This window comes from Seriola dumerili, unplaced genomic scaffold, assembly GCF_002260705.1.
Source record: "Seriola dumerili isolate Sdu_G_001 unplaced genomic scaffold, Sdu_1.0 BDQW01000226.1, whole genome shotgun sequence".
Taxonomy (NCBI): Eukaryota; Metazoa; Chordata; class Actinopteri; order Carangiformes; family Carangidae; genus Seriola; species Seriola dumerili.
Window position 1 is genome coordinate 3,139,656 of NW_019174481.1, and position 21,721 is coordinate 3,161,376.

Below are 21,721 nucleotides of genomic sequence, written 5' to 3' on the forward strand. Positions count from 1 at the left end.
GAAACCTGGGTCGCCGCGCTCACAGCCCGCACGTCACTGTCCTGACATCAGCACACAGCTTAAAAACCCGCAGCACTCAGCAGTGTAAACACAGCCAGGCACACACCTTCATGTGGGCGCGTCGGGAGCCAAACACGCTGCTGGAAACACAGAACAGAAGAATCACTTCAACGTGGTGCACTTCATGCCCAGTCGGAAACAGGATATTTCAGGATGTAACTTGAACATTAATGTTGGTTTACTTTGAGTAGCGCTATATGTTCTTCTAAACACCACAGAAAGTTCATGCACTTTAAGCCTCGTGCAGTGTTGCTTTTAATAATGATCAACGACACTCTTGCGTTTGGAGAACTGGACGCGAATGTCTCTGAGCCGCTGACTGCTCTCTCTCTCAGCCACAACCGCAGTGCGCTCCAGCTGGATTCCAAGTCTCTGGTCACTTCAGCCACGATGTTCGCCGTGGGAGTCCTGGGGAACCTGATTGCCATAGTTGTGCTGTGTATCTCCAAAAAGGAGCAGAAGGAAACCACTTTCTACACCCTGGTCTGCGGGATGGCGATCACAGACCTGCTGGGCACATGCTTCACCAGCCCGGTAGTGATCGCCACATACGTAGCCAGTCGCTGGCCAGGAGGCGCGCTGCTCTGCCACTTCTTCTCCTTCTCCATGCTCTTCTTCGGGTCTGCGGGGATGTCCATCCTGTGCGCCATGGCCGTGGAGCGATACCTGGCCATAAACCATGCGTATTTCTACTCCCAGCATATAGACCGGACAATGGCGCGTTTTGCGCTGCTAGTCACCTACCTCGCCAACATCGTATTGTGCATCATGCCCAGTTTTGGCTTCGGGCAGCACGTCAGGCACTTTCCCGGGACTTGGTGCTTCCTGGACTGGAGGGCGATGGATCCACTCGGAGCCTGCTACTCCTTCCTGTATGGCGGCGTGATGCTGGTGCTGATCGCAGTCACAGTTTTGTGTAACTTGGCGGTGTGCAGGTCGCTGGTGGGGATGAACCAGAGGACAGGGATAGTCAGGACGGAGTTGTGTGAGCAGGGCGGTTCACGTCGCCTCTTCCCCCGTTTGCCGTCGGTTACCTCGGCGGCGGAGATCCAAATGTTCTGGCTTCTGATCTTCATGACCATCGTGTTCCTGGTCTGCTCCATCCCTTTAGTGGTAAGGACGACAGGCTGCCCTATTCCAAATGTGTGTTTTAACTTTCCTTGTTGACGTCTGTTTTATGTGAAACACTTGTCTTACACATTCTCTGTGCATGTGTTTCTACCTGACAGGTGCGAATCTTCGTCAACCAGCTGTATGACCCTGCCTATATTTCTGCTGGGGGGAAGCCTGACTACCGGAGTGACCTGTTGGCGATCCGCTTCGCTTCATTCAACCCCATATTAGACCCCTGGGTGTACATTTTGTGCCGGAAAAACCTGCTGCTCAAGGGCTGTGAGAGGCTGAAGAGGACAGTGGCACAGGTTAAGGACGGTCGTAGGGACAACATTCGCTGGGTAGGAGGTCAACACTCCCCCCCGTCTTTACAGAGCAATGACACCAGTTACGCGTCATTACGCACAGCCAGCTACAGGAACGACTTGGAACACCAGGTGTCGATCAAAAATAAATCCTTTACAGACTTCGCGATGAGGCAAGCGTGGGAGTACGACACCGCCCGGGTCAACTTTCACCCCTTCAGCGTCGAGTCGACCGCGATCCTCGGGTGTGAGGAGGAAGTAGCAGCTGACACCAAACAGGAGGTGGCGTCCAAGTCGTCTCCCGGAAGAAGTCCAACACCGCTGCTTAGAAGAGTGGACATCGTCACCTGCACGTTCAGCACACCGAGCTCCTGTCAGTCAGCGAAATGCCTTTGATGGACATTGATCTGCCGACACAAGTTTAGAAACATTTCAAAGTCTGACAGCTGCTCCAGCTGCTCCAGCTGCGCAGAAAACTGGTTTTAATTCAACTAGGAGAAACATCAACGCTGCCAGCGATAAACTCTACATCTGTCTTATATGATTTAGCCTGCAACAGAAAGGCTTTGTTTTAAATGTATTTCCATTACAAGCACAACAGCAGATTGTGCAGTAGGCTATACATATATGTATATGACAGTCCTGTTTTACATTTCCAACACCTTTTTCATATCAACCAGAATATGTGTCCATTTAGATGAGGCCCAGAAAACCACCCGCTTAAGCTGATTGTTCATATAACTTGTATGAATGTTTGCAGTAAACTTGGTGGATATTGAAAGATACACAGTATGTAGTGGTAGTTTTAGGGTCACTTTTGTAGAAGAATCTAACTCCTGCTGAGAGATGCTAGATGAAGCTGTGGAGTCCATTTCCAAAGATGGAAGTTTATGCTAAATATCATCATACCCCATGGGTACAAATGTGTGACACTCTAAGAGTTTGATACACTGTATGAATCCATATGTGCCATTCACAATACATGACCATTCATTATGTGTTGTTGCATTTCATACTTTAATGTACATGCTGCTAATTTACTCTGTGCCATTTAACAGTGTTGCATGATGCAGGGAAAACTGAATGTAGACCTTTTGGACCTAAATGATCTTGTTTTATATTTCACATTTACATGTAATGTTTTGATATTTGCAGTTGTAAACAGCCAAAACGAACATATCACCTTTTAAAAAAAGAAAAACACATATATATGTTATAGCTGTAAGCTATATGACCTGTGGTACGTGCTGGATGTGTTGGTGGGTCTGTGCAGAGAAATAAAGTGACAGTGAAGATGAGTTTTACCTGCTCTGTTGGTCGAAGAAGAATCAAACTATTTTTATAGAAACCATTCTCAGCTGACAGACTGGTGGCAGGAGAGCTTCTCCTCCCTCAGCTCAAACCCGGGACCACAGGATCAAATTTTGCTGTTTATTGTAAACCAGCAGGTGGCGCTACAACATAAAAAGTGCTGCGTAAATTGAACTGGGAAAAGGTGTGATGTTGGTACTGTTCACAGCAAAAATCATTGTGGATGTCACTTGGAAAAAGTCAGTCTGAAGTCAGTTTGAATCTGTGCAAGTAACCAGGAATAACAAGATGTATATTTAAAAAAAACTTTATTCCCTTAGAGGATAATACCATACAAAAATAAAAGAAGCTTTATAATAATAATAATAATAATAATAATAATAATGAGACATACAGAATTTAATTACTCGACCAGTTTAAAAAGAGAAATGTTGAGGTCCTGTAGTATAAATGTTTCACTTGTTTGCTGTACATACATTCTACATGTAAAACTGAATTTCCTTTATGCTGTGGAAAAGCTGATATCATTACCCAGAGTGCACCACAAAACTAGCTCTCAAGTATGTGGGTCAATTTGTTTCTGATGTCAGTTATAACGATTTTTAAATTGTCTCCCTGGGATGAAATGTAAGGGAATATCCTTGCTTCTGGATAATGTCGCTGATTTATAAAAATCACTCAACTAATTTCAGAAATGTAAATTGCATCCAAGCGATAGAATCAGCTGATCAGATCAGGTTCTTGAGGCGTTTAATAAATGTGAAAAATCAGCACCTTTAAAAAAACAAAATGAATGTACTGTATGCGAGCAGAAGTAACTGCCAACATGAAATCTGAATCTGGCAATAAATAGATATTTATCTACAATATATAGTTCATAAAAACAGCTCTCATATGAAGCTATAATAAATAAATAATTTATCAGAAATAAATATATTTTACTTTTATACAGTAATACATGAAGATGCATGGCATCCATTTGGCTGAGTTCACCTGAACATAGAAATGATACGATGTAATGTCCCTGTTTGTCTGTGTGTGAAAACAATGATCTTGAACTTCTGTTAGGAGCTGGCTTCACCGTGAGTAACAGTGAACATCATACGAGTCTCTTTAGTTGGAATCAGAGTATAAACACAGCGTCAGTCCTTTAACTGTGTCTTTTCTTTTGTGTCTATCTGTTGAGCTCCAGCCTTCAGGTCTCGCCCATGTCAAATCAAAACAGTCACGTTCACATAAAGAGTCTCCTCTATGACTAATAACTGCTCGGCTGTATCCTGCATTAGTTGCCAGTTATTCATTTGGAAACAATTCATCCTTTTGATGATGCAACTGTAAATCCAGACTGTGATTCCCTGATGACCTCCCCCTCAGTCTCTGACTTTGACCTTCGCTTCCTATCGTCCAGCTGCACCCAGACCTCTTCCTCCTCGACTGGAACTGCACCACAGGAAGCCAAAAAGTGGCCTTCATCCCTTCCTCTGCTCTGTGTATATGACAGCGCCCCCCTCTGGCTGTTTCCTACATCCAGGCCTCCCAACTCCTCTCTCTTCAGGATGGGTGACACCCGCTCTCACCACCCTCTCCCTCGCTCATCTCTTCAGCCCATACACATGCAGCTGGCGGCAGATAATGACTGGATGGTCCTCCACGTGGTCTGGGCGTCCATGAAGGAAACCGACTCGTACCGGTCGGGCCGGCAGCAGGGGTGGCTGCTGACCTTGCGCCGAGGCAGCGACCCATTTTCCAGCAGCGTCTTCAGCGCCAGGTCGTAATTTGTTCTTGAAGACTGGCAGGAGCCCACGCAAAACTTAAAGAGGACAATCTCATCCGAGTCAAACCCCAGGCCCAGGTCCCGAACCCTCATCTCTCTCTTCTCTACACGGCAGTCCCTGCTGCTCTGCTTTGGCCGCCTGTTTTTACCTTTACCCTTTTTATCTCTTTTTCCTGTCTCTTCCTCTTCCTCCTTTTCTTTCCTCTTCCTCTTCTTCTTTTTCTTCTGTGATCCCTTGGGTTGAGGTTCCGTGGGGTCAGAGGAGCGCGGAGAGCGCCCCGCCCAGCGACTACTGGGATGGTCATCCACCTCGTCCATTACAAACGGGTCTGAAATGGAGAAGAAAGAGGAGTGGTAAACAGAGAGAGTTGCTGTGAACATCAGCATTTTTTCAGAGTAACTGTAAGCAGCAACATTTAAATTCTCCTGCAGAATCTTCAATTTCACTCCAACCTTTAACTTAAAATAACTTGTCACCTTTTAAATGACATTTAAATATATTTAAATGAATGAGATGCAAAGTGGATCCCCAGCCACATGCCCTCTTTGCACTCTCATACTGCCTGGTATTATGCCTGGTGAAGCAGACGTGCTGTAAATTACTCTTTCATAAGAGCTTCAGTACCATATAGAGCATGCCAAGTAGAGTAAGGGTCGCTGTCGTCTTCCTGCTCCTCGTCCTCCACCACCTCTGGCAACGTCACAGGAAGCTCTCGCTCCTCCTGGCCTCCCAGCAGGCCCACAGCGTGGCCTGAGTCTGATCCCACACCAGCAGCACCAGCCTTCACATGAGCTCCTTCCGCTAGAGGCAGCAGAGAGAGGAGCACCCAGAGCAGCACCTAGGGGGACACAGATGACACGTGTGAGCTGGCAGAGAGAAATCTGGGGGATTTATTTAAGGGTCATTCCCATTACCAACTCACCTAGGACTCCTATTCATTTCCCAAGACCTTGCAAAATCCTATAGCTCTACCTCAAACACTTCTCTAGCCATGACTTTTTAAAGTTTGGCCCTTGGGGCTAAATGTCATCATTTTTGTGATTCTTATATGTGTATTCGAAACCTCAATCGCTTATTATTCACTGGCTTGGATTAAAATTTGTACTAAACATTCAAGAAACAAGGATCATTTGCAAAGTGTGTTCATGTAAAAAAGATGTTGCTGAATGTTTTACAGCCATCAAATTAATCAAAACAAATATAAATATAGGCTATATTTTTTTACCCAAATGAAGAATTTTAAATGCAAGTTTATTTCTGTGTAGTATTAATATAGTTCTATCAAGTCTAGAAGTTATTTAGTCCTGCAAAAAAAAACTGAGTGCCACAGATCTTGCTAAATATAGCTTTGGAGCTATTCCTTTCCTTTTATGGAAAAGTGCTAATATTCATTGCAGATATATATACTGTATATATAAAATATGTTATATTACTCCTTCATCATTTAATAATGTTTTCACATTCACTGGTTTTATTTCATATTTGTACTATGTTGACTTCAAGGTTTTCTATCTCTGTGTGACACTTAATGAGCCTGTTGTCACTGGGCTCAGGAAATTTGCAAGTTACAGCTTGTAACGGCCTGGTTTGTTGCATACTAGTAATACTAATGTTAGTTCCTTAGCTCAATACACATGTATATTATTTCACAATGTCAAACCTGATGAAATCATCAACTACTAGCATTAGAAAAATAAAATAAAGCAAGTCTGGGCTAATCCCTTACCCAGGTTTGGGTGGATTATTGCAAAATGGGTCATAATTCATAAAGCAGTTTGATGTGACAGTCAGATCATGGAGATCTGCTCTATTGGAAAAAGCCTGTGTGTGTGTGTGTTTTGGTAAGAGCAACAAGCTGTAAACATGACAGTGACATACCGTCATCCTATAAAGTTGATATGGCAAACCAGCAGATACAGAGTTGTGTTTCTGTTCACCTGGCAAATGTAAATCCAATATTCACCTTTCTTTTAGCTCCGTTTTGGTTTTCCATGCTAAAACGGTTCAGTAGTTACTGCTAACTATGTCTGCTTGCTATCTGCTGCTGTACAGTGGGTTTATCAGAGCTGCCCGCTGTGGCTGAAAATAATGCTGATGAAGCTGTGACAGTGAACCAAAACAGTAAAACTGTGGGCCACAAAATCAAAACAATGAGCTGAAAGACACTTACAACGTGTAACTGAGAGGTCCTGCAGAGCTTTAATTAAATAGTCAATTTAATATTTAATATTGTTTTAGCATATTTATTCATTTTGCATTTTCTAGCAGAACCAGGATAACTGTCCCCCCTTGTATTCAGGCTTTATTCTAAGCTAAGCTAACCAGCTGCTGGCTGTAGCTTCATATTTAGCGTACAGATGTGAGGGTGATATCAAGCTTCTCATCTAACTCTCAGTGAGAAAACAAACACGCATATTTCCCAAAATTATACAAATTTTGGATGATGTACTGTACCCACTAAACTACTGATACTACAGATTTTGGCGCAGGCCTACATTTCTTCGGGGGAAGCTTACCTCTGTATATTTATATTAAAATGGTAACAATCCTGATGCCACATTGGTTCTTTCATTGTCACCATGTACTTAATAACAAAACTAAACTGACAAAGTGCTTTACACATATAAAAACAAATAAAGACAATGAGATAATACTCATAAGAGCTCACAAACCCCACAGACCTCTTCCAAAGATCTGTCTTAAGCCTATTTCATCAAAAGCGATCTCACTTACTCTTCAGTAATACTTAAGTCAAATAACTCCGCTCTCTTTCCGTCCCGGATCAAGCTTTGTCCACTGGCTTATAATTTAGTAATGAAAGCTTCAGTGCTGAGATGGTTTTATGGAAAGCTCAGGCCTGAGCCTTGTGGGGATGGATTTCATTAACAATTTATACCTACACATAAGTCATCCCCTGGTTTATAGTGGCCTGTACAGTTTAAATGAAAAATGATAAGGCCGGTGGTTATTTGTAGAGATGGTGATTTCAGATAAATGGATGGCAAATAAGAGGAGTGAGCGAGAGTGGAGAGTAGAAGTGACAGAAGATGAGAGGAAGAAAAAGCAGAGAAAGAGAAAAGTTTCACTGTGATTTTTTGGCAACGATGTCTGTTTCTGACAAACCTTGGCCCTTGCTGACATTACAGAGGTAATCTCCTGTCTATCCTTCCTCCGAACCCTCCATCTGGTCCCACCTGGAGAGAAAGAGAAAAAGAGGGAGAGAGGAATGTAAGACCAAGAACAAGCCTTCACTCTGTCAGCTTTTCTCCTCCCAGAACTCCCTTTGAAAAGGGTAACATAAACTAAAAGCACAACATGCGGGTGATATGATGTCTATACATTCACAATTGTCCAGATACTGTAAAAAAAACAGCCCCACGGGCCCCTGAGCAAGCCGACGTGTCACATAAATCACGTCTTCAATGCATGAGGACAGCATGTTTGTTGCTGCTTCAGTAAAAGACCAGTGTTTGCTGCCAGCTAGTGTGGCTAGTGTTGGCTTGTCGGTTCATACATCCATGCAAACAGCCCCAGTCCAGCAACAAAAGGCAGCATCTGTGATATACTTGTCAAAGGCATTCTTCAGGGTTATTCCTGTGGCAGAGGTACAAGCAGGGGGAACCAGGCATAGCGAGAGCACTTCGCGGAGGTCCCAGACAAAAACCACGGAGATGCAGGACAGGTGATAAGAAGTGTCACGGATGCAGATGTTTATATATAGTACGTGCAGGGTGGAGGATTGTGCTGGCTGAGGGAGTGAGCGCCCATAGCATTAGGTCATCAGGTTCCTTTGTGGGCCCTTTAAATGTGAAAGTCAGCGGAGGTCAGAGCACCACGTACTCAGGGGTAGGAACTTAACATGCTCCTCGTCCATCCTGCTTCAGTTCTGCTTTTTCTTTTGGAAAAGTCATTAGGATACATCCTCTGGGTACTATGGACATCTGTACGAAATTTCATGGGAATCAATCCAGTAGTTGAGATATTTCAGGCTGAACTGACCATCCAACAGACCACAGAACTAAGCTCTGAAATCAAATCAGTGTCTCGCCAATTTCTGTACTAAACAGCTTCCTTTTTGTACAGAAAATGGCTGGATTTTCTCCCCATTTCTTCCACTGCAGTAGCACTTGGGAAATGAATGGGAATGATTACAACAATTTTTTTTAATATACTCGTGGCTATGTCATTAGTAAGACTGGTTTGAAGAAAATCAGAATTTGTCCTGTAATCTCTTGATTATCTTTCGATGAATCGTTCAGTCCAAAGGTTCCCAACCATTTTGGCTGGTGATTCCTCTAAACAAAGGGGTGTTTACTTGTGCCCCCTTGTTTATGATTGTGACCAAAGAGTGTTTTTTTGTCCTTAATTTGAAAACTTTTTACACGTCTGAAGAAGTAACAGGACCAAGTAATTCAGAGGAAAAAAAAGCTAAGATTTTAGCTTTTGTGGGGGCCCAGAAAAAACGCCCATCACAATTTCTCAGAGCACAGAAGAACATCTTCAAATTACTATTGATTCAAAGATCAAATACATGTATGACAGTGAGAATGGAAGTTAATCATTTATCTTGGAAATAGCAGTTGAAAAAAAAATAAGTCAAGGCCCATTAGTCGCTGATCCCATCCCATCGTATCACAGGATCTTTCTCAGAGAATGGATTTTGCCCGGTTGTCGTGGATTTGCAGATTTTCAATTGGACTTCTTGTCCATGTATATTAAATCTATAATGATCCAAAACAGAGTGAAATAGCAAATCCTCAAACTCGAAAGGCTGGAGCCAGCAAATGTTTGTTCATTTTGCTTGATAACTGACTTAAACGATAATCCAAACTGCTGTTGATCCATTGTATTGTAAGAGCTGTAGGGGCTTCTGATGACTGGGAGGAGGCTCTGGAGAATTCTGGCTGTTCCAAAGTCGAGGTAAAAAACTAGTAAGTAATTGAGATTTTGCTGTTGCTGCTTAGCAGCCTGCTGCAAAGTCTAACAGACAGCAAATCAGTGCATACATCCCAATTTAACCATGCCTCTTTTAAAGTGTCACAACTTTGTGGTTTGTACGCTCTGTCATTTCTGCCCCTTTTTATTCCCTCTTTCACTTTTAGTTAGTGAGGTGAAACGGCCTTCTCCCTACAGACACCTCCAACATGTTTGAAGCCACATCTATCATCTCCAGGAGGCTTTGTATAACCTTGGCACTGAACTACAGCAATGCTGTACGCCCATAGCGACGTATTCGAGCGTGTACTGTTCATGTGTTCGTAGATCTCACCGATATGTAGTGTACCATGTTTATTTAAAAGTCAAAAACAAGCCCAGCAGTTCTGTCTGCGCAATGAGATGGAAGACTGACAAAACGTTCAGGATCACAGGTCACGATAAGACCTGTTGATGCATTTATGCAATCCTGCATGTTCCAGCTGTAGCGATCCAGTCGAGGGAAAGTGAAGTTACAGACGCCGAGAGGGGGGAGAGGAGACGAGGAGAGACAAACTGAGCATAATTCAGACAGACAGACAGACAGACTCACCACTGCTGCAACCTAAAACCAAACTGTGCTGACTCCTTGTCTCAGAGCTGACTTAAAACCTAAGAGGAGTGTGAGGAGGGACAGAGGGCTACAGATCAGTGCTGGGTCTCAGGAGAGGTGCCATTCTCAGTCACTAATGCAACAGCTGGGAGTGTTTAGTCCCTTTCAGATCAGCAAGCGAGGAGTCTACAAGGGCCTATCTGCTGGTTCATTTCACCGCGGCACTCTGGAGCTGTTTACAGCCCGACGCCTCCAGCCTTTTCAGGGGATGAGGTGGGTGGGGGAGTCGAGGAGGGGTGGAGAGAGGATTAAAAGAAGGAGCGGGACACTGGTCCTGAAGAGCTCCAGACTGACACAAGCCTACTGATGGTGTGTGTATGTACAGTTTCACATCCAACAATGCATGTGCGTGTTTCTGTGTGTGTTTAGAAAGGTGAACATGTGTTTCTTCCTTGTTTGGCTGATTAAAGCCTTCGGTTTGTCAGGCTGCATGTCTGCAGCAGGGAGAGCGGAGTTCTTGTCACCTTCCATTTACATTGTTGGTCCTCTGCGCTCCAGTTGTTGTTCACAGTTAGTTAAGTGGGTAAGCCCTCCTGAAGCAAGTAAAACCCATAAAGCCAGAGCGAGCTTCTATTCCCAGAGTTTATTCTGCTGTTGTGAATTGCTTCTCCAAATACTGTTTAAGTGCTTGGAGAGGATGGATGGATTTCGTTTTGGGGATATTTATGAGGTAAAAGTACAGAGGCTGCCAGCACAAGAGGAAGTCAGCTCACTCAATATAATGTACACTAAACAGGCGTACATGTTCTACAGCAGGGATATTCTGAGAGTTTTTATATATGTTATTGTCAGCATTCAGACCTTCACCTTACAACCATCATCTGATATTATCGTTATGACTATACAGCCCTAAAGCCAAAACACAGTCAACTCAAAACTGAGTGAAGACCTGAATCAGATATTTGAACATCTTACAACATGAAAACTATTATGGCAAAGAAATCTGTGAATTTCTTTGGGGGAAAAACAGAATCTTAACTGCAAAAAACACAGACGTAAACCCTGAAGTGTGGCTAGTTAAGGCTAGCTGGTGAGTTAGCCTTAGCTAAAGCAAAGTTACTTTCTTTCCTGTAATTGTGAAATAAAATTTGAAGCTCCAACATCTTACTTATTGGGGTTTTTAAGCCACATGCATGAGACAGTAGCTAAATCTAATCATAATGGACGAATCGTAACACCAGTTAAACTAGTCCTGCTAACAGCTAAGTAGCCTAGCTTAGCAGAGTAGCAGTAGCTTCCGTCCCTGCAGCTTCTGACTCCAGTGAAATTCACTTGATTTAATGAGGTTAAGCTACATTTAAATCACATATTTAAAGTATTTAGTTAAAGTCCCAACTTACATATATCTGTCAAACATTTGGCTAAGAGTCTTCAAACGTCACTCTCAAACTCACACATATAAATATAAATGATAAGAGTAATTCTGTCTTTATTACTTTCAATGATGTTATAAAGATTTTTATTATTGCCATTTCCAGCAGAGACACAGAAAGGAAGCAGGGTAACATAGCGTAAATGTGTTTCTGATTAGTCATCTATGTGCCTACTGTATACTATTACACCCTCAGACTTGAGTTTTGCCCACAGAGCCTCCACAAACCTCTCACCTTGTAAAAAAAAAAGAAAAAAAGAAAAAGAAAGCTCCGAGCTCTCCTGTTGTTTGGCCTCCCTCTAAAAGCCAAACCTCTCTGATAATGACCTCCTATTAGAAACGCACTCTGCTCTCCGCTGTAAGTGCGTGCACGTACGTGAAATGTTCTGACCTCCAGCTTTAACCTGTCACTAACACGGTGCCTGATTGCAGGAGCGAGGAGAAAAACAAGAGTACAGTAAATCACCGCTGGCTCAATAAAAGACACCTGCAGTGTAAGAGAAGATGCAGGAGAGAGAGGCAGAACACCAGGAGAGCCGTCTGATCACTACCAGACATCGAAAAAATCGGTGGAGGTCCCACAAAACGAGGCATGCTGATATCTGCTGTACATGCATGAGCCCCACAGCTCTGCATATATGCATCCAGAGCAGTGTGGAAACTGGTTGTGTGACATTGCTTTAATCTTGCTTGTAGCGTTCTGTTGACAGAGTTTTAATACGTTTTCAATGTGTCAGTCAAGGGGCCTCAGGGTGTAACACCAAGCCTTCAGATTCAGACTGGTTGAATGTTTTTGCCCTCATCTGAACCAAGTCTAAGAAAAGTCCTGCAGGGCAAACTTGTGATTTGAAGCTATAAAAAGATGTTATTTAACTTCTTTAGATATTAATAGGATGTCAAGGAGTCATGGTTTACTGCACCTTTATCCTTTATCCTCCTCTCCTCCCCCTGTTTCTCATTTTCATCATGCTTCATTTAATGTTTCATACACATTAAATGTCTTTTTCTCTAAATGAGCTATCCTCCCCTTTACGACTAAACCAATTTCACTCTTCAGCAGTTAATGACAGCATGTCTTAAGTATGCACGGCAGCCACAAAGTCAAAGGAGAAAAAAGCTAGAGGAGGAGCGATAGAGGGAATGAGATAATAATAAAAGAAATCACATGATAAAAGTAAGGAGAATTAAAAATAGAGAATGGGTTATTGTCCAGGGGAAAGACAAATGAGAAAAAGATAATTGAAGCACTGAATGGCAGAAGCCTGAAAGCAGAGACAAGGTGAACACAGGGAAGAGAGGGAATGACAAAATGAGAGTGCAGAAAGGGAGCGCAGACTGAAGCCCAGTCAGTCCGTAATCCCATAATCCCTGGCAGGCAGGCAGGATGTAATTGCTCGTTAGTGCCAGTTTCCACTCTGAGGCCTGTCACTGCTAGAAAACCACAGAGCGCCGCCGAAAATGAGAAACAGATAGCAGGTCCCATGCCTCGGTTCAGATAGGTAGGTAGGCCCCCTACCTAAACCCCCCCTGAAACACATACACATATGTGCGCACACACACACACACACACACACACACACACACAGACACACACACACACACACATACACTGCTGCGGCCACACAGTCATTCTCATAATCCTTTCTCTGCTACAAAAACCCACAAATATACACCCTATCTTCCTCAATTTCTCACACTCTCCAGAGCGCGTACACACACACACACACACATGCACGCGCGCACAAACACACACACACATGCACACACACATGCACACACGGGGGGTAATCAGAGGTGTGGACACTACAGAGCCTGGGGGAGGATGGTGAAGAGAGGAGTGAATCTGCACGACCTCCCCTCTCTCCTCTCTCTGCGTTTCTCCCACCAGGAGGTTTTATTAAACGACTGACAACATCTGAACCTGTAGGTGTCTGAGACTCTTTCAGGCCAGCAACAGACAGTAAAGCAGGAGAGAGAAACTCTGGTGGGCTCAGGGGAATAATCTGTCAGGAGCAGGGTGAGGTTGCTCAGATGGCTTGGATTTTTGGAATGATAAAGACCATTTTTCACTAGTTTCTGATATTTTTTAGTTGAACCAAAATGAAGTACAATATAGTGTTTTATATAGAAGCCAGGAATATTGAGTTATGAATCATTTGTATGTCTTTGTCCAGCTGCATTTGAAGTTGCTCTAATTCATTTTTTCCCCCAATAATTGATCAAAAGACATGTGTAAAGAATTATCACGTGACTCTTCCCCTCAGGTCACCGGAGCATTTTAGCATCTTTTAGCTCATTGTTTTGTTTTCAATAACACTTTAATGTGTTGGTTCACTCTCTCTCAGTCTTGTTGTCAGCTGCAGAAGCTTTTTTCTAATTTTTTCCCTAATAAGCATACTGTTCACTACCTGCTCAGCAGAGTTAAGCAACTAGCTTAAATAGTGGAGCATTTAGCAGCTTAAGAAAAGATGAAGACCAGTGACTCCATGGACATGACTCCAAATGAATGCTGATGTTATTTATCTGCTGGTTGTATAAATGGTCAACTGTTTCCTAACATGTCCGCCACATCAACTGTACAACATGATCATAAAAGAGAAATGATTAAGATACATCTTCGGTATCATGGTGATTATTATCAGCCTGTGCAGGGTTAACTATTATGGAGAACAGTACTTCTTTCCAGCCTTGCCTGTAGGGTTAGACAGTACAACCTGGACCTCATTAGAAGACCTTATTAGAGGAAAACTTATTGGTTTCCTGATGACAAACCTGAGTGATTAGTGATTTACCTCACTGACCCTGGAGCCTTCTCTCCACACCAAAGAGAACTACAGAGAAACGTGTCTAATGGTTCTCTAGTGGGATAAATGAAGCACTTTTAGTTGAGAACAATGTGTTTGAAGAGGAACAGTTCTGGATTAACGCCCTCACATGTGCAGGTTCAAGTTGCCAAAGGTGCTGTGGAGAGTTACTGCAGGTCATCAGAGTGCTGGGATGACTGGGTCACAACAAGCATGATAAAATGCACGCTTCCACGGGACATAAAAGCGTCATCCGTGACCAGCGCATTAACCCGGAGCTGCGGCCCTGATGGCATTGTTACGACGGACAGAGAGAAAGAAAGAGCCGCTGTCAGCATCTTAACCACCGAAGACACCTGACTCCATGGAAGGAAGCTGAGGCTGTAATAGAGTGCACAGCAGGAGAGACGAACAATATGTAGGTTAAGCTGCTCAGACACTCCCTTGGTGTTTCCACCTAACAAGTTTCAAATATGCAAATCAAACTCTTCCTTTTCAGGTCCTCTACATGTTTTACTGTTTATGTGGTAAATGTGACGTATAATAGCTGTTATTGTTGTTGGTAGGCATCCTGTGAACTCCTGCCAAGATCTCTGGCTTCCGTCTCATCACGTCACAGTTACAATTAATCTGTCAATGACATTTGATTATGAGAAAAGAAAAAAAAAACCTTCACTTTCCCAATAGTGGTTAAGAGTCACGTCAAGTATCACTGACACCAGTAGGGAGGAAATGTGAAATGAAAGAAACCACCTAAGTGGATTATTTGTCAACATCTACTGATTTGTAAGGAACAATAAGAAATGGATATGTGTTGTAATACAGTGTAAACAACAATTAGAGGAGAACTAGGGTTTATGCAACTTATTTTTGTAATTTGAGGCATAATTTTTTTGAGGTTTACGGAAACAGCAAGAAACACACGCGATGACACAGGTTTTAGCAAACCAACAGTTCACCCTATCTGATCTATCGTAAACCAAAACAGACAGCACCTGAAATGTTGATAATTTATTATTGTACAGGAGAACTGTGTGGACAAAAACCTACAGCTAGTCAGTCTGTACACTTTGATGGATGCTTAACGAATACAAATAATTCTACTGTTTTCCTATAAGTGTAACAAGCTTTGGGATCTGGTTTAAAGCTGCACTAATCAAATATTTTAATGTTAACCACGGATCAAATGACTATGTGTAATGTAAAAGATAAATCCGTATGCATTGGTCCCTCAGCTGCATGGACCGTTTTAGTGTCTTTTGTCAGGCTGTTTTGGTTTTGGGGCCCACAGCTTTACTGTTTTGTTTCATTCTCAACACTCTCGTCAGCCTCGGTTTCAGACGCAGGCGGCAGCTGTTTTCAGTTAAACTCTGATAAACCCACTGTACACTACCTGCTCAGCACTATACAGCAGACAAAGTTAGCATCTAGCCGGTGAACATATTGTAGCATTTATCAGCTAAAGACATGGATATTTCCTTGAGGAGCTGGTGGACAAAAGACAGGGCCGACAAGAGAGCGAATACTGGACTTGCTTTTTTCATATGGAAACTGAAATCTAATGTTGCTTTGCATCGGCTGGATTTGTAGGCAAATTTTTCCTTACATGTTTCCTTCAACAACTGTGTCATTGGTTACAGCTTGTTCTGCTACTTGCAAGTGGCCAAAAAAAAATAAAAAATTCATTAAATGCCGCTTTAAAAACTGTGTTACGGTCTGAATGCTTGTGTTTGTTGCCTCTTTGTAGCAGAGAGAGATTTTTTTCTAGTACAGTAAGGCAGTGCAACAAACCTCCTGTAGGATTTTCCACATCAGCTGTAACTTCCACGATGTGGATGAACGGCATCTACAAGATTAACCGTGCAGGGTCACTGGAAAGTTTAGCTAATGTGCAGTTAGCACTAATTACCCACACAGAAACCCACAATGCAACAGACTTATAAGTGTCTTGTGACCCGATCAGGTAAATTAGATGGGACAACATCATCCGCGGCTCCGGGCCTGTTTTTCCCATGAGCGCTGAGATACAGACAGCCTCCTGATGCGACACATCTGTGTCCTCACCTTCTCGCTCCCCTTCACTTTGTTTCTCACTAAGGCAACTTCCCAGTGTCCCTGACCCTAATAACCCAAATTCCTGCCTGATTAAGTTGGTTTTAAAAGGAAGCCACACAGAGAGCGGTTGGGTGAGCCTCACCTTAAATGGGAACACATTTTAGCCGTGTTGGAGCGATGATCAGAGGGTAGGATTTCACTTTCCGGTGTTTGTGAGGACGGCGGCGCTTAAAAAGGCCGCAAAAAGTACAGAGGGAAGGAAGAGAGAAGGGTGAAGAGGAATAGACAGAAAACACACACATACATTTAACACAGGACGTCTCTCAGTTTCTGCGTCTTTCTTTCCCTTCATGGCCTATTTTCTCTCAAACATGCTCTGTATCAGTATCTGGACATTTCCACCAAAAACTGGCTTTATACACACACATACGCAGACAGAACCCCTCACCTTTCATAAAAAGCCACACACACTCTCTGAAATCCCCACCCCCCATCCCCCCACCCCCCCACCCCCCACACTCATGACCTTTTCTTGCTCCCCATCTCATGTTGTTATTTCTCCAAATTAAGCCCACACTGAGCCTGAGAGTAACACTCTGAAAAGTGGCCATCAGTGACACACACAGACACACACACACACACACACACATACACATACACATACACACACACTGGCCATTAATAGTGTGTCTTGTGTCTGGGTGAACCAGCTCTATCCAAAGTGTTTCCGTGTCGCCCGCTCGCGCCCCAGACAGACTGGGTTTAATGACCTGGCCTGATAGTTCAAAGCAGCCCTCAGATGCTATGATTAATGAATCGGACCTGCTAATTTCAGAAGAATACAGCTTATTGTATCAAAAAACACTCTCACAGACACAAACGCTGGGCTAGTTAACATTCTTCTGTATTTTGAGAAAAAGTTGTTTTAAGGAGGGAGATTTTGCGATAAGGACAGGAGTTAGCTTTATGTTTCATCAGCGGCTCCAAAAGTATTAACTGCTGCTTTGTTCTAAATAATTTAAGCTGTTTGAACTTGAAGAAGTCGAAGTGCTCAACAACAACAAAACAATTCAAGATCAGAGAAAGAAATAATTCCCCCAGCGTACTTACACAAGATTGTCCACTGCCACAAAAGCAAGGACCCAGAAAACAGAAGTTGCATGGGAAGCATTTGTCTGAAAGAATACATCTAACAAATTGAAATTCCTTTTTGTCAGATCATGCCTCCTTCAATTTGCCCTGAAGGAATCACTGTGGTTCGCTGCGTACTTTAAGCACTTCCAGATTGAAGTTGCCCTGCGGCACTTCAGGTTGCATAATCAATCTCTCTCAGTGCACTCTCTCCATTAGCGCTGGGACAAAACAACCAGAGTAACGTTACACACTGAGGCTGAGACACGGCTGAAGACAGGGCTCCCTGCGCAGAGCACACATCCATCTTTTAATGACAGATTTCCACTAATGTGAAATGATTGCGCCCCAGTTTAGAGGTTGAATATTTCACTGCATCAATGTTGCAACGGAAGGAGCAAAAAGGTTGAAGCTGTTGCTGGAAGAGTTGAAGCCTGTCACTGTGTTTGATGACGCTTTCTATGCACCTTAGCTGTGCGCCCACTGAGCAGTCAGCACATTTCATCTCTTGTCTTGTATTGTATTTTTTTTTAAAATCATTCTTTTCTGGATAATTTTTCTAAACAATTAAAGTTATATCACAAAACCCAGGGCTGTATCTGATTTTTTTTTCTCCTAACAATCTATAAAATGTTATCAGAACGACTGATCCTGGGCATTTACAATAAGATGCATTATCAGCTCATTAAATCCAGTATTATTGTGCACTGGATTAATGGTGAGCAGAAAAACCTACACTACACACTGCTAACTCCGCCTGAATGCCATTTTAATAACTTAGCAGCAAGTCTTACCAGCGATGCAAGACTAAGAATCCTAATCCTGAAAAGAATTTCAACCATCATCGTGATTCATAATTTAGGTTAATTAGTTGAAACATATTATTCTTAAAATGCCATAATACACACATAACCTACTGGATGAAAAAGACCAAACTCAAGCTGAGCCAACAAATTACACTGTACATGCACATTTTGCTTGTATTTTTAAAGAGTGACTTCAAAGTAAACAAATCGATTACAACATGTAAAGGTGTTGGTAAGTAATATTATTTAGCCTACACATGACATTATTAAACTGTTCATTTTCAGTAAAACAATATATTTTTCAAAACATGGATGAAATTGTATTTTTCTCACGCTCGCTAGCTCTGAACTGTAAGGATATGGAGGCTCACATAGGTAAAAAATGTCATTTACAGTAGTTATCAAACTATAGCATCTGAAGCTAATCCAGACATGCTATTAAGGTGTTAAAACGTGTAGGTTTTGGTTGAATACTCAGTGCTTATCTATAGTTATTTGAATGCTTCACTGGGTAGAAAAAGTTAAGAGAACAGTGGAGACGTGAACGTTAGAGCGAATGGTCTTTTTACCGCCTGTACGTGATGTACTGGTGAAAATTAGCGCAGCCTACCAGCTAAATTTGGCTGGTGGCTAATTAGCTACTAGCTAAATCTGGTAAATAGCTACATCTCTTCCCGTCGCATGAAATTAATATTTTTCGTACTGAGTCTATGATATATCGTTTTTGTTTTTTATTTTTCTTTCGGGTGTAATGTTTCCATAGCAAAGAGATATTATTTTAAATTACATGGCTGACGTTGGTGAAATCAAGAATTTCAACCATCATTGTGATTCTTTTTTTTGTTTGTTTGTTTTGAGAAAAAATTAAATATTTATTGAGCTCCAAAAGTTTGTTCAATTAGTTATGCTTTTTCCTGTTTATTCCCCTTGGATGGCAGGTGAAGTAGACTGTTATGTTTTTCTTGGCAAACCTGATCATAAAGAATATCTTGGAAAATTACATTTTCTGTAAATTAGGGGGTTTATCCTCAACACATCCCAGAGGAGCGGCCTAAATGAAATACATAGAAGTAATATTTGAAATATCTGGCTGTGTTTCTGAAAGCTTAGTGAGTTGAAGACCACTGGGAGAGGATACAAACTTTTAGAGCCCGTTTGCAGCCACAGTGGCTCCAAATATATTTATGAGGATGCTTCTACATGAAGGAGTGGTAATAATAATAATTTATTGTCCTTTTAATTACGAGTGTTTAACTGGAATTCTGTGAAATCAAGGTGCAACACAGAACAGCATCAGAGCAAGAAAAGAGTTAAACCCATAACACCAACAAACGGCACGCTAGCTCTCGTAAAGCCACATGCCAGTTAAAACAAACCAGACCACACATCAGGAGGCTGCTGGTAAAGAGAACACGCTGGCCCACAGTACCTGACCCTCGATGGAGCCGCTGACCTTTTGACCTTTGACTGGAGGAAGTGAAAGCCGTGGCAGCATGACGGGGGAGTGTGAGATGCCTGAAGCAGAGGCGATACTCTCACGTTCGGCCTGAGAACAAACCTGAGATTTTGAAAAGACACGAGCAAAGAAAAACAAGGTTGTTTCACGACATGTTTTCACACATTTTACAGGCATTCAGTGGGGGACGCCTGCTGGGGATGTGTGACATGTCTCAGGTGATGCCAAAGCTCTTGTACACACAGATTCATCAAGTACAACAGCTTTGAAAAGCAGGGAGGAGAAGAGAAAAAAATATAGATAAAACACCAAAGCAAGATCCAAATGTGAACATCTGAGGCCTCCGACTGAGCCTCGTCTGCGTGTTGAAGGACATCGTATGTACATGAATGTGTGAGTCAGTGGGTCACTGAGTCAGTGAGCAAGTATGTAAGTTCATCTACCAATGTGGGAGTCAGTGACGCATCGTGTAATTTCTTCTACATCTCTGAATGGACAAACCCTGACGAGTCGCACAGTTCGAGATGGAAAGACACCGAGTTTGATGAGGGAAAAACACTGTTGAAGAGAAGCGCCTGAAACAGCGTCCCTGCCACCAGCGCACGAGGCCGAAGCGATCAACACAGTTTCATCTGAGACTGAGAAGAAACAAGCTTGACTTCCAGCACGTCAAAACACCTGAAGCTTAAAAGACTTCATCTGCCCCTGATCCCCTCAGAGTCACTGGAGAGGAGGGAAATGGATGCAGCTGTGTGTGTGTGTGTGTGTGTGTGTGTGACAAGTACTTTGATATTTAGATGTGCAGCCCACCACAGAGGAGGGTCACACTAGAAGACTTCCTGACTGCCACTGTTTCCCCCTTAGCAATAAGAACACACACACACACACACACACACACACACACACAAAGACTATCACAGTCATTTTGATTCATATTTCTCCTCAGCTCAGACTCACCTTCTTGCACCTTGTAAACGCTTCAGACCATAAATCCAAAAAACTTTTCTTCATAAAACGCAGAGAACAAACACCTCCACCATCCTCCACCAAACACTGCCAATAAACACCAAATTAAATCCAACAATGAATCCAGGTCACGGCGACCCTAGGAGCTTAAAACAGCTGGCAGGTGCGTGCAGGGATGTTTGGAGCTCAGCAAAAAAGCCACTGATGTGAAAAGAAATCAAACATCAAACAGTGTTGTCACAGCAAACACGAAGACAAGAGCGCAGCTCTGCTTTCACAGCAGCAGTACACGCACAAATATATCCAATAATATTCTGCTAAATGGCCGCGGGAATCTTTTAAACGACAAGTACATAGGCAAGTTTAGAGAATCTGAAGTGCGCCTTACCAGCTGTCCTGTGCGCAACCTTCCGCTCCCAGTGCGCACCGGAGAGGACGGGAGAGCCGCTTCTTCTTCCACGCTGCGTGCAACTCATGGGTTTGGCAATCCATACGCTGCGATGTGTCATGTTTTACACCTTACTGTCACGGTGACTCGCAGGCTGACTCCCCTGAGGCTGGAGCAAACATGAAGAATCCATCTAAAAGCGGCTCAACTTCAACGCGAGAGGCGCCTCCTTCTCGCTTTTCTTTTTTCTTTCTTTTTTTCGCGGCCAAACTCTTCTCTCTCTGGCCGGTGTCCTGTCACGGCTCCTTGCCGTGTCTCAGCACCCTGAACAAGAACAGAGAAGGTGGAGATAGTGAGCACAGACTGTTCACCATGTGAGCTAAAATCATTTCATCCTAAAGTTTTATTATGGGTCTTAAAGTTAGATTTAAAGTTTGAGTGATATATCACCACTGGACGTGATCATTTTTTATCACAAATGTTTTGTTTGATTTCCTGAGCTAAGTGTTTTATAAGAGCAGCTGCCAATTTTCTGCATCAGTCACATCCTGTCTTGTTTCAAAAGCTTGTTTGTAGAAATCTCTTCAAAAAT

The 21,721-nt window shown here is 42.8% G+C and overlaps 2 protein-coding genes across 2 annotated transcripts; one reads left to right on the forward strand and one right to left on the reverse strand.

Annotated features, from left to right (window-relative positions):
• The first annotated feature begins 277 nt into the window (after positions 1-277).
• On the forward strand, positions 278-1,874 carry LOC111228944 (prostaglandin E2 receptor EP4 subtype-like). Its single transcript, XM_022755062.1, has 2 exons — positions 278-1,173; positions 1,290-1,874. Exons 1-2 carry the CDS (start codon positions 286-288, stop codon positions 1,872-1,874), a joined length of 1,473 nt encoding a protein of 490 aa, XP_022610783.1. The 5' UTR covers positions 278-285.
• Positions 1,875-3,112: 1,238 nt separating this feature from the next.
• LOC111229091 lies at positions 3,113-21,442 on the reverse strand. Its single transcript, XM_022755264.1, has 4 exons — positions 21,130-21,442; positions 7,688-7,758; positions 5,189-5,402; positions 3,113-4,892 (listed from the first exon to the last, which is right to left on the reverse strand). The coding sequence occupies exons 1-4, from the start codon at positions 21,248-21,250 to the stop codon at positions 4,390-4,392; spliced, it is 909 nt and encodes a 302-aa protein (XP_022610985.1). The 5' UTR covers positions 21,251-21,442; the 3' UTR covers positions 3,113-4,389.
• Positions 21,443-21,721: the final 279 nt, after the last annotated feature.

Bases quoted from the DNA above. Each gene is read 5' to 3' on its own strand.
- LOC111228944 (XM_022755062.1), top strand. From the start codon at position 286: ATGCACTTTAAGCCTCGTGCAGTGTTGCTTTTAATAATGATCAACGAC. The intron at 1,174-1,289 runs GTAAGGACGACA...TCTACCTGACAG, and splicing joins TCTGCTCCATCCCTTTAGTG to GTGCGAATCTTCGTCAACCA.
- LOC111229091 (XM_022755264.1), bottom strand. From the start codon at position 21,250: ATGACACATCGCAGCGTATGGATTGCCAAACCCATGAGTTGCACGCAG. The intron at 7,759-21,129 runs GTAAGGCGCACT...CTTTCTCTCCAG, and splicing joins GGTTGCGCACAGGACAGCTG to GTGGGACCAGATGGAGGGTT. The intron at 5,403-7,687 runs GTTTGTCAGAAA...GTGTCCCCCTAG, and splicing joins TAATGTCAGCAAGGGCCAAG to GTGCTGCTCTGGGTGCTCCT.